Source organism: Botrytis byssoidea (genome assembly GCF_014898295.1).
Source record: "Botrytis byssoidea strain MUCL 94 chromosome Unknown BBYS_011, whole genome shotgun sequence".
Lineage (NCBI taxonomy): Eukaryota > Fungi > Ascomycota > Leotiomycetes > Helotiales > Sclerotiniaceae > Botrytis > Botrytis byssoidea.
The window spans coordinates 823,769-835,542 of record NW_024065852.1 but is presented as its reverse complement, the minus strand read 5'-3'; the positions used below and the strand labels follow the sequence as shown (position 1 = coordinate 835,542).

The 11,774-nt window shown below is 43.6% G+C and overlaps 6 protein-coding genes across 6 annotated transcripts; 4 read left to right on the top strand and 2 right to left on the bottom strand.

Annotated features, from left to right (window-relative positions):
• Nucleotides 1–87: 87 nt before the first annotated feature.
• EAE97_006289 (uncharacterized protein) lies at nucleotides 88–2,325 on the top strand (the record flags this gene model as incomplete). Its single annotated transcript, XM_038876802.1, is given in 4 exon segments — nucleotides 88–497; nucleotides 509–647; nucleotides 684–964; nucleotides 1,030–2,325. 4 exon segments carry the CDS (start codon nucleotides 88–90, stop codon nucleotides 1,844–1,846), a joined length of 1,647 nt encoding a protein of 548 aa, XP_038732509.1. The 3' UTR covers nucleotides 1,847–2,325.
• Nucleotides 2,326–2,609: 284 nt separating this feature from the next.
• On the bottom strand, nucleotides 2,610–4,069 carry EAE97_006288 (uncharacterized protein; the record flags this gene model as incomplete). The annotated part of the gene is made up of 2 exons (XM_038876801.1): nucleotides 2,610–3,637; nucleotides 3,688–4,069. 2 exons carry the CDS (start codon nucleotides 4,067–4,069, stop codon nucleotides 2,610–2,612), a joined length of 1,410 nt encoding a protein of 469 aa, XP_038732508.1.
• A 574-nt stretch (nucleotides 4,070–4,643) lies between these two features.
• EAE97_006287 (uncharacterized protein) lies at nucleotides 4,644–5,466 on the top strand (the record flags this gene model as incomplete). Its single annotated transcript, XM_038876800.1, has 2 exons — nucleotides 4,644–4,818; nucleotides 4,913–5,466. 2 exons carry the CDS (start codon nucleotides 4,644–4,646, stop codon nucleotides 5,464–5,466), a joined length of 729 nt encoding a protein of 242 aa, XP_038732507.1.
• Nucleotides 5,467–5,779: 313 nt separating this feature from the next.
• Nucleotides 5,780–7,041, bottom strand: EAE97_006286 (uncharacterized protein; the record flags this gene model as incomplete). Its single annotated transcript, XM_038876799.1, has 3 exons — nucleotides 6,541–7,041; nucleotides 6,148–6,452; nucleotides 5,780–6,088 (listed from the first exon to the last, which is right to left on the bottom strand). Exons 1-3 carry the CDS (start codon nucleotides 6,836–6,838, stop codon nucleotides 5,780–5,782), a joined length of 912 nt encoding a protein of 303 aa, XP_038732506.1. The 5' UTR covers nucleotides 6,839–7,041.
• A 339-nt stretch (nucleotides 7,042–7,380) lies between these two features.
• On the top strand, nucleotides 7,381–8,373 carry EAE97_006285 (uncharacterized protein; the record flags this gene model as incomplete). Its single annotated transcript, XM_038876798.1, has 1 exon — nucleotides 7,381–8,373. One exon carries the CDS (start codon nucleotides 7,381–7,383, stop codon nucleotides 8,371–8,373), a length of 993 nt encoding a protein of 330 aa, XP_038732505.1.
• Nucleotides 8,374–9,339: 966 nt separating this feature from the next.
• Nucleotides 9,340–11,200, top strand: EAE97_006284 (uncharacterized protein). Its single transcript, XM_038876797.1, has 2 exons — nucleotides 9,340–9,844; nucleotides 9,894–11,200. Exons 1-2 carry the CDS (start codon nucleotides 9,706–9,708, stop codon nucleotides 10,973–10,975), a joined length of 1,221 nt encoding a protein of 406 aa, XP_038732504.1. The 5' UTR covers nucleotides 9,340–9,705; the 3' UTR covers nucleotides 10,976–11,200.
• Nucleotides 11,201–11,774: the final 574 nt, after the last annotated feature.

The following is an 11,774-nucleotide window of genomic DNA, read 5'->3' as shown; positions in this document are numbered from 1 at the left end:
GGTGATCAACCCAGCCGAATCTTTTTCCATCATACATACTTTCATGTACATTATCTGATCATCTATCAAATCTGCTTCCTATTCAATATGCGGTTTTCCTTGATAACAATTGCTGCCCTGATGGGTATGACTTTTGCAACTCCAGTCCCCCAAGACATCGACTTTGCTATGGTCGAAGCTGCTTCTGATCCAGTTACTACTGGTCCTCCTATTGGCCCAACTGCTCAATCTGTCGCTTACGATGCTTCGACTGCAATCGTCGCTGCTACTCAAGCTGTTGCATCTCAATCTGTAGCAATCAGCGATGCTGTCAATGCCCCCAAGGTTAAGAGAACAGCGTGTGAAGCTCAACCAGCCGGTGCTACTGGAGCTCCCTCATATGCCTCTGATTCTCCATCTGCTTTTTTAACCAATCCTGGATTTTCTGATGCTGCCTCCGCTGCTTCTACTCCAGCTGGATACACACAATCTTTCCAGAACCTCAAGACATCCAACAAGTAAGCATTAGAAGTCACGATAGCCGAGAAATAACCGGAAACTCGCCTAGTGCCTATGGGTATATGGGAATCACTACTCTCGGATATTATGATTCGGAATTGTGTGCATCGAAATGTTCGGCTATCAACGGATGTATGGCCTTCAACCTTGTAAATTTACATACCCAATCCGAAGAATGATTGCAGCGACGTACTAACGTGTATGCAGACTTTGAACGTGATCCAAGTGTCGAACCTGGAGGATCATGCGAGGATTCCCCAAGTGTTACAATGATCAAATGCGTGTTCTGGGGTGGCCCAGTTTCTATCGAAAATGCCGTAAACTCGGGACAATACAGAGATAATTTTCAGGTCGCGATTGCTGGATCTAATGGATATACGAATAACAGCATTGCTCCTATCCCTGGTTATGGAAATGCACAATACCTAGGAAATGCTGCCATTAATGCGCCATATGATTCACAAGGGTTAGTGATAAGATGAAATGTCTCTGTTTACAATTCTCATAATCGTTCGCTAACATTTCCAATAGATGTAATACTTACATGGGGTCAACAATCTTCTCTACCGGCCCCTTCGATGCATCTCTCTGTGCCGCTTACTGTAGCGCACAATCAAAATATAACCTTGATCACCCTCCATCTGATGGAAGTCCAGTAAAGACTTGTCAATTTTTCAATACTTATCTCCTTTATGTCAACGATCTTTCTCATACACAAGGCCAATATTGTGCCATCTATTCTGAGGCATGGGATTCTAGCTACGCAACCAATGTTGGACAGTACCGTGGATCTGATCATTATCTCATTGGACTGTCATATACCTATACCAACGAAACCAACCCAGGATTGACATCTGGAGATAACACATGCGCTGTTGCTCAAGCGTCGGTCGAGATATCCTACTCATCTCTCCAACCTTGTTGTACCACCTTGCTCGGCTTCGCAGCTGATACTGTTACTGCATCAACTACCATCACTTCAATATTTACATCGACTGTGGTCTCTCAAACCACTACTACTGTAGCCAATAATACCCTTCCAAAAAGAAGCGACGTCACAGTGCATCTAGCAAATGGTACTCCTCTTATACCTTTCATGGTTGCCAATAGCACCGCCACTCCAGCAAAACGCTCAGTTGCTGCTACGCCAGCTGGGCTCACCAAATACCCTAGCACTGTTATCTCCGCAGCATGCTCCGCACAGGCTACCAAAGCGACTATTGCCGTTACCGTCTACGTAACTGACTACGTCTCAAAACCCACTTCAACCACCACCACCTCTACCACCGCCACTACGGCTAGTGCTACCCCATCCTTAGTCATTGCCGCCGACACCGAGAAATCCTAACACGTAACTTACGAAGACTATTCCGGGTTGAAGATCCTAACCGTATCACCTATCACCGCAAACTCCGCAGCCAAATTCTATCTCGACGGCACATCCCTCTACTCATCAGACAAAACCCGCGTCGCCGATACCGACGGCGCGGGTACGGGCGCCCCATCATACATTTTTATGGACACACTTAGCTATGCTGCAAATTTTCCACTGATAAAATGTACACTGGGCACGTATGATGCATCGGTTGGTGGGTTCCCTCTATCGTGTATCGGAGGGGCGTCTGCTCCCCGCCCCTTCTTCAAAGTTGGTGATGCGAGCAGATTGGTACTGGCTAATAAGTTGGGAACGAATGTTTATATCCCCTCTTTATATGCCATTCCAGCTTGAGCGAGCAAGAGAGGATGCGTGAGTGAGTTCGAAGACGTGGAAATGATGCCATTAATGAAGAGGAGGAGAGTGGATTTATTTCTTGCAGTGGTTTGGAGCTGATTTTTAATTATTCCTATTCAGTGTTCAGATATGGGGCTGTGGCCTAGTCACAGCAATTCCCTTCATTGCTGCACCGCAGTTCAGACTATTCGAACCCCCGCAACTTATTGTTTCTCAATTCAAATACAAAGTTTTCCTCAAATGCAAGAACTCATATGATAAACTACTTTTTGAAGTGAATGTATCCACTTGTATATGGATTCCCAGCCTAGCTCATGCCTTCCAGGCACACCCTTAAACGCCCATAATGCGGAATGCAGCTACATATATTACAACATCTTTAATTCTTCTCTCTCGCTTCCAAAATTGTCTTGTTCAATTTATGATCCCCTGCATTCCGTACCCTTTTCCCAATAGTAGGTCCTAGAAACTCTTCAAGCTGTTTTCCTTCGTCGTCATCTAAATCCATCATCCCATTTATCCCATTGCCATTTGTATTGTTTGTACCATTCGTAAGTGTTTCAGTTTTTTCAGAGAGGCTCATCACCGCCTTCATGATTACCGCGACTAACATCTGTATCTCCTTATCATCACCAGTCCTGTCAGTTCTCAACTTGTTCAGCACATAATCGAATGCACCCAAGTTTGGTAGAATAAGAGCTCTGACACCATCGGGGCCACCAATAGCTAGAAGCCCACTGATAGCTCCATAATATTCTCCTGGAGAGCGTGTTGGATCCAGGAAGAATTTTAGACACGATCTTGCCAACCTTGCTCTAAGCTGTGCGTTTGATTCCGTGTAATTTTTTGAGATGATCCCAATGAGGGATGCGGCCGTGTCTCGCAATTGGTATTTTTCTTTCAACTCTTCTGGAGTCCCGTTGCCAAGTTTACGACCGACGAGACATGTAAGAATAGGTGGGCAAAGACTTGATATGTAAGGATTGACAAATAGGGTTGTGTTTGATATAAGGGCATGGGCCAGTTTCAACATTGTTTGTAATACGAAGAGATTGCTCAGAGAATGAGTGACCTTCTCAGCAATGAAATGAACAAAATATGGAACCAGTTGTTGAAGACCCGGATCTGATTTCACACTTTCCAACGCGGATTCTCGCAAGGTTACGACTTCTGGATCGTCATCATCATCAAGAATAGCTTCGCGTATCTTGTCGAAGAAAAGTATCAATTCTTTCGACACAATATGTTTGACTAAAGGTTTGACCGAAACATTATCGTTGCCAGCCAGTGCTCCAAGATTGAGGTTCGCACCAGGACCTTTAGGCACGAGGTCATTTGCACGAGCTTCTGCTGTTGTTGGATTTTGTGGAATTGATGGTTGAACACCTTCAACCGCAAGCCAATGTGCTGTTTTCATTAGCATCATGCCATACCTAAACTTTCCCATATCTTCTTACCAGTAAATGACATATCTCTGGGAACCTTTGGTAAAGGCGCATTAATCAGTTTCTCGAAATCTACTTCCTCATCCTCAATATAAAAGAGCGGTTGGCCAGGACCTAAGCTTGCCTCTCCAAATCTCAATGGTCTTGTGGATTCGTAACCATAAAGTGGCTCAACGTCCAATACTTTGAGCGCTTGTGAAATATCCTGTGTGCCCAACACTGTTCTTTTTCCTTGATGCATAAATCGCATTGCTTCGACAATGACCTGGCCAACTCGGTATTCAACTTCTTGCGACAATGCCCTTACTGCCTCTTCGCCCAATTGTGAGATGCCGACAGATTCGGCAACGTCGCGAACGTTGTCCGGGTTCCATACTAACTTAGGATCCGCCATACTGATCGAATGAGTTCTGGAGGTTTGTGGAAGAGGGGGGTTGGACGCCGACTTTTATTGAGCAATGGATTTAATAGAGCTGGTGGTAGAATAATGGGTATCTATAGCTGGAAGAATTTAGCTGTAGAGCATATGGAAAAGAAACCGGAAAGCAGTTGAAATGCTAACATCTGTACGAATAATTATTGTGGTCGGCGCATTCGTCGATACGGCTCGTGGAATATTCTTTGATAGGTACTTGTCGTTCGAATAGATTGTCGGAGCTAGAGTGCAAGGCTGACCTCTTTCGCGAGGCTACTGCGTATCCAATCAATTTCACCTATTCCCTGTAATCATTCACTTCACCTCATTGCACTAGCTTACATCAAATTTGGAACTGTTCTTCAATAGGGTTTTATTTGAATTCGTTCCAAGATAGAGAGAAGGGTATATTGCGGAAAGAACCACCCCCCACATCGCTCCCCAGGTCGCGTCGTGCAACACGTACCCCGCTGCCCCTGTCTACACCCATCCATTAAATTGATTAATCTTTCCAAAATCTACGTTTCTCTTTTTTTGGTACGTATCCTGCAATATGACAGTTACAAACATAGATCTTTATCCATATCGCGAGTCTGCAAGCCCAATCTCTCGCGGCTCATTCATATTGATCGAAGGACTCGACCGAGCTGGGAAGACGACCCAAGTAAAGAAATTGTGTGATAAACTATATGCGTCTGGACGTAATGTCAAGCTTATGCGATTTCCTGGTATGTACTAGATCAACAATTTACACCTCCAGCTATTCATTCCAAGCTCATCACCCTCCTGATCAAAGGGAAGCCTCCAAGCTCATAATTTAAGACAGAACAACCTCAATTGGTCAACAGATAAATTCCTACCTACAATCCTCCACTACTCTCCCAGATCAGTCAATACATCTTCTTTTCTCGGCAAACCGATGGGAGAAAGCCCAAGAAATTCGGGATTTGATTGCCCAAGGGTACACAATCGTTTGCGATCGTTATTACTATTCCGGAATGATTTACACGTCCTCCAAATATTCAATCGATTCTCCAAATCATCTTTCCCTCGAATGGTGCAAAAACCCTGAAATAGGTCTACCGATGCCAGATAGAGTAATATTTTTGGATTTAGAGCCCGAGGAAGCAGAAAAGAGAGGCGGGTACGGAGACGAGAAGTACGAAACGAGAGAGATGCAGAGAAGAGTCAGGAATGGATTCCTGACATTGCAAGATTCAGCGCTCCCAGGATTCGAGCACGAGCGACGCATAATGAAGGCAATCGATGCGGGTAATGGCCTAGATGAGGTTGCGGAGAAGACATGGGATGCCGTGAAGGATTTGGTAGAACAGATAGAAAAAGGAAAGGGTGGAGAGCTAGGTGTTGTTCGATGAGGACAAAAAAGTGGAGAACAAGTAACAAATGATAGAACGAATGCATTCGCATCAAAAACAATAAATGTAGACAGTGATGAAAAGCATTTGAAAGAACATACTGGTAAATTGCCAGTGTAAGTTCCCTTCCGACTTGTATTTCTTGATTTGAAGATCAAAGACCTAGGATAGATAAATATCCAGAATAGACGTAAATGGCGTTAAGACCAAAGAATGAACGCCCTCCCATGATGGTGTTGAAGACCACTGTACCCCTTTCCCAAACGCCTAGTTATGCAAATGCAAATGAATGTGCCAACCTCTTCCCATCTATCTATCTTCTATTCAAACCCACCAAACTGAAAAATTCATTTCTAGTCTTCTCTCTCTTCTCTATGCAGCCTAAAACACAACTTGTAATGGTCGTAGCACTTGTTTTCTCAACTCCTCGCATAACCATACATAAATGGCTCGATTCCATGACAACTGCCACACCTTGTGGTTTAAGGATTTCCATCACGGCATGCGCGACGTCTTTTGTAAGTCTCTCTTGAATTTGCAGTCTGCGTGAGAACATGTCGGCAATTCGGGGCAACTTCGAGATACCGATAACATTCCGATCCGGAATATAGCCAATGTGCATCTATTTTTCGTAAGAATTAGCTTCCATTGCTTTCAACAATTTGCTAAGAGTAAACATACCTTTCCTGTAAATGGAACCATATGATGTTCGCACATACTGAAGACCTCAATATCTTTAACAATGACCAATTCGTTGTGATCCTCGTGGAAAATTGCATCATTGACAATATCCCTAACATTTTCCTGATATCCTTTTGTGAGATACAACATTGCTTTCGCATAACGTTCTGGTGTGGCCAAAAGACCTTCCCGATCCGGATCTTCACCAATGCATTCGAGAATTGTGCGAACTGCGCCGGTCAATTTTGTCATTCGGATGGCTGCTTGTTCTGGGGATTCATCAAGACGTTCTCGTGCGCCTTTGCCTGAAATGAAGTTAGATTTATGAGCGAAAGAGAAACCGATGTTCCCGCCATTTGATGACATGACAACAATCCAAAGATGACGACATACTAGGACGGCTCAAGCCATCAAAATCGATGACTGGACTTGGACTTCTCGAAACTTCAATTGGAGTTTCTTCTGGAGTATCTGTAACCGCCTCATCTCTTGGATCTCTGGCAGGTTTGGTGCTGACACTGTGTCTTCTATGTCCATGACCATTGGCCTTTGACTTCTTCTTCTTCTTCTTGCTCATTTCCCCGCCTTCCCCATGATTTTCCAATTTGCGTTTGGAGCTTGCGCCATTGAATTCTCTATTCTCCTTCTCTACTTCCTCCTTGCTCCCCTCTAGATTGGAGAATTGTACCATCGCGAAATATTCGGAATTGAACGGAGAAATATGCTTTATTGTATTTGATAAGGTGGGAAAAAAAGTCAATAATAAAAGTGTAAATGGGGGATAATTGTAATCAAAGAAAATTTACCCTTGAGGGATTAGGTATTGCTCTCCGAGATAGGCTCGATTGGTTATCTGAGGTGACGCTAATCACTATCTAGTAATTTCTGATGCAGCTTAGAGCACAGATACCTGTAAGACAAACACTGTTCAGCCTTGTGTGAACTGACATGCCATGCTACCTCACCAATCTTACTAAAAGGAACAACGGAAATGTCTTATTAGATACCTAGTAATCAAGTCTCACTCTTATTAATACCTACGTTTATAATATTTCCATTCTCGAAGAATTCATATACTTTCACGAAAATCTACACAACTCCAACTATTTTCCTGTGAATAACAAGCAGGATTTGTCAAATACGGCGCCGATAAGAGCTTCAGTCCCTACGGCTATTCACGACTTATCAATTTAGCACTGATTATTAGCTCCAGAATCAAGTGCGCCGGTCAATATGGCGTCTCCACCAGCGCCGACAGAATTTCCTCACAATTCCCTGTCCCTCACAATACCTTCTAGCCCATTGCCACTACCTCCAACCACGGCATCGCACACACGTCGAGCTTCCGAAGTCATATCGATAAAACGTCGGAAAGCAAGTATGCTATCTACTACCTCAACGCAGTCTGCGCATCCTTTGCGCCAAACTTCATTCCCTCCCGAATCCGCTGTTTACACACCTGGCTATGAACGATCACCAAGTGTTGATACTATGTCTCTTGTCAGTGGAAGTGTCGCAGGTGGCCAATCAAAAAGAAAACGCGCAAAGAAGTCGAAGGGTGGAAAGAGTGATTTTGAGGGATCCAATGTAGGCGTGGGAAAATCCGATGGACCTGCCTCGAAGAAACGACGAACATCCAACGGCAATATCGAAGAAGAGGAAGAAGATGACAATAATGTGGATCAAACAATGACATCGATGACTTCTAGTATAGAAGAAAAGCAAAGGGACATTCAACGAAGGGCTTTATTGGCAAATCATTTGGATCCAGAACAATTCGAGCGTTATACCGCCATGCGAGCCGTAAAGTTTCCTGATGCTACTGTTAGGAGAATTGTCAATCAGACTTTGTCGCAAAGTGTACCGGGCACTGTCATTCTAGCGGTTAAGAGTGTAGCTAAACAGTTTGTTGGAGAGTTGGTTGAGAATGCAAGAAAGGTACAGGACCAATGGATCGAAGCTGGAGAGCCAAATTCTGGATTGATCGTGCCCCCAGCAGAGAACACCACTACGGAGAATGGGGAAGCTAATGCCAACCAAACAAACGCACCCAAGGAAACGAGAAGAGCACCTTTGCAACCGGATCATTTGAGGGAGGCATTGAGAAGGCTGAGGGAGGGCAATGAAGATGGATTGGCTGGACAGCTGAATCTATGGCAATTGCAACAGCACAGTGGGGTAGAGAGATTTGGTACTAGAGTCAGAGGGAAAAGGCTATTCAAATAAGAGGGTGTGCGTATACGACTGAGAGTTTTCATCATGCATTTGAGCGATATGGAGTTGGGGTCTCAGGGAGCTTAGCCAGGTGGCATTTATTGGAGTTACGGATGAAGTATCTCATCTAGACGGATCACAGAGATAGACCGTGAAACCCAAATCCAATACAACTTTCTACTAATCAAGTACAACAATCACAGACACTGCTGTTATGGCTTGTTAATTCTCGATTCTCTTTCCAAGTCAATGCGATATAGCAACGAGCAAGATGTGAGGCACTGATGGAGTAGGTATGATCTCAATATCTGGTCCAATACTTCCCTTCGTTGCCATTGCGATTTGCAAGTACTTTCAGCCTTACAACCAAGTGGTATGCTGAGTGAAGCGCCAATAAAGATTGTCGATTCATTGAGAGAATGTTAGAAATTTCGACGTAGTTTATCGAGTAACAAGTTAATCACAGCTCGAGATACAGCAACCTCTCTTTTCTATTCTGCCCCTCCACCTGATTTGCGTAACTCCCCAACGAGATTTGAGGCATGAGAGTATCGTCCACAGCATTCTCGATCAGAAAATCAATTTGCAAAAGATACTATAACCATTAAAGTAAACAATTCACACCAACTTCCTGGGCTATAGATTTTCACTCTTGAAGCAGATATATGAAGGCAATTAATCAATCCCTGTGCAACAATTCATCCCACCGTTTCTTGAAGTTAGTGGATACTTGGTGGAAGCTTGCGTCACATGTGAACAGTCAATATTTGACTGTAGGAAGATTATTCATTAATGAATCTATTATGATTTGTATTGAATGTCTTACTAGGGATCATGTTATAAGCCTGTGATCCTGCCCTAAAAGATCCATAAAAAACGTTGTGTATCTCGACTGGTCATATATCAATATCATTTGTTGCATGTCTGAGTCTCGGATGATTGCTTTCATGTCTTCATAAAATTTTAATGGACCACCAATTCCCATGGCTTGCATCTGCAGATTGATTCAGTCACATGAAGATAAGAGTCTTATCTCAGATCCTATCAAGACTGGAAGCAACTTCCCTTTTGAGGTTTGAATGCGTAAAGCTATTCGTAAGTGAATTGAAGGGCGTAATTCAAAGGTACCCCGCTCGATCAAAAGATGCATTCACCCGGGAGAGCAGTAAGGTATTTTAGGACCTTACGGCCAGCAAGTTGTTCTTCAATAAGCAAGTCTTACAATCTATTTTGAAAAGACATCAGTTACTAAGATCCATCAAAGACAATATACGCCCCCTCGCAAACCCTTTTCCTCACCCCGCGCCAATTCATAACAATCGATCCAGAATCGCATTCTTCAGTATGGCAACCAAAGAAAAGGAATTGGGGACAAATGATCTGAAAGGTCTAGGTGGAACGACCGATCTCTCACCAACTCCAGAGCCTCATCATGAAATCAATGCTTGGTCTGGTCCAGGACAAGCAGCATTTGATTTCCGCAGTAAGAGCTTCACTCACGCTGCTCAAAAATTTACTGACATCTTTTTCAGGCGATGTAATGACTACTCCAACCAAATCCATGCTTACAGCCATTCAAAATACTACCCTCTTTGATGATGTCTTTGCTGAAGACCCAACAACCAATTCGCTTGAATCTTATCTTGCAGAAATTACTGAGCATGAAGCTGCCATCTTTGTTCTCTCCGGTACCATGGGCAACCAAATTGCTCTCCGTTCTCATCTTGTTCAACCTCCCTACTCTGTACTCTGTGACCATCGAGCCCACATTCTCGAGTGGGAAGCCGGTGGTACTGCATCTTTGTGCGGGGCTCTTGTGAAGGGAGTAGTGCCTAGCAATGGCGTTTACTTGACGTTAAATGATATAGAGAAATCTGTTACTATTAGTGATGACATACACTCATGTCCGACAAGGGTGATTAGTTTGGAGAATACATTGGGTGGAACAATCATGCCACTCGAGGAGGTTAGGGCGATTTCAGGATTTGCCAGGAAGCATGGCATCAAATTACATATGGACGGAGCTAGAATTTGGGAAGCTGTTGTTGCTGGAGCGGGATCTCTAACAGATTTCACGAAGGAATGTGATAGTGTTAGCTTATGTTTTAGCAAGGGATTAGGCGCACCGGTCGGAAGTATGTTAGTGGGCAAGAAAGATTTCATCAAGCATGCTAGATGGGTTCGAAAAAGTATTGGAGGAGGACTCCGTCAAGCTGGTGTTTTGACCGCGGCTGCGAGAGTTGCGGTCGATGAAACATTTGGAAAGGGTCCAAATGGTGAAGGGGGTCTCTTGCGCGAAAGTCATAAGACAGCCAAAAGAATCGCGACCTTGTGGGAAGGCTTAGGCGGAAAGTTGCAGCAACCAACCGAAACTAACATGGTGTGGCTGGATTTGGCAGATGCAGGTGTTTCGGCGGAAGAATTCCAAGAATTGGGAAAGGAGAAAGGCTTGAAACTTTATGGTGGTCGATTGGTGGTGCATTATCAGATTGGAAATGAGGCGGTAGATAAGTTGGAGGAGATTATGAAGGTTGTTCTGGAGAAGAAAGGAAAGGGCACTATTGAAGTTGCAAACAAGAAGCGAAAAATCGGAGAGAAGGATTATGGTACTTAGGTGCTGGCCATACATATGAGATGTAGGCAGATACTATTTTCAACATGTATTCATCTTCATATATTCAACGCCCGGGATACCTGTGAATACAGGATAGATAGATGGCTTGCAGCTGAGCTGGTCTAAGGTAGGCGACATCCAGATTAGCTAGAGAAGAAAGTTTGACGAAAAATGTCAAAATGAAAATAATGAAAGCCAGAAATTCAATGAAGGATTACCGTTCCGCTTCTCTCTTCTCTCTTCTACATCTTCCTCGGCATAATCACAGACACATACTGGATGTTTAGCTCTGTTCATGAAAAGGTTCTCCGAGAGATGATGAAGAGATGTAATTTCGACATTTCGGGATTTATTTGAAGATAACAGAGCACTGGTCTAGCTTTATGATAATACCTACTATTTGAAGAAGGATGCTCATTAGATCGATGAAGGAGGTAGGAATCTGGTCAAAGATGAGATCATCCTAGATGAGAGGGAAGACGAAAGTGCTTTCCATACTGCATCTCTCACATTTTGATAGATCGGAGAAGAACAACCCGTCGTCTGCCCAAGGAATATAGGATTAAGGAGTAAATATTGGGTCTTCTACTTTCTCAAAATAATCTATTTTTCATACAGAATGGCGCAACCACATCTTTGTTATACAGGTAACTTCACTGAGTAGGTTGCGGCGCTACTAGGTGTTTTCCTGATCACGTCTATTGGGATACTCTTCAGGTACCAAAAAAAAATCTCGTACAAGTCCTCTCTTGAATTGCCCATTTGTCACCAATTTGAAATATGCTCGAATGTCTGAGTC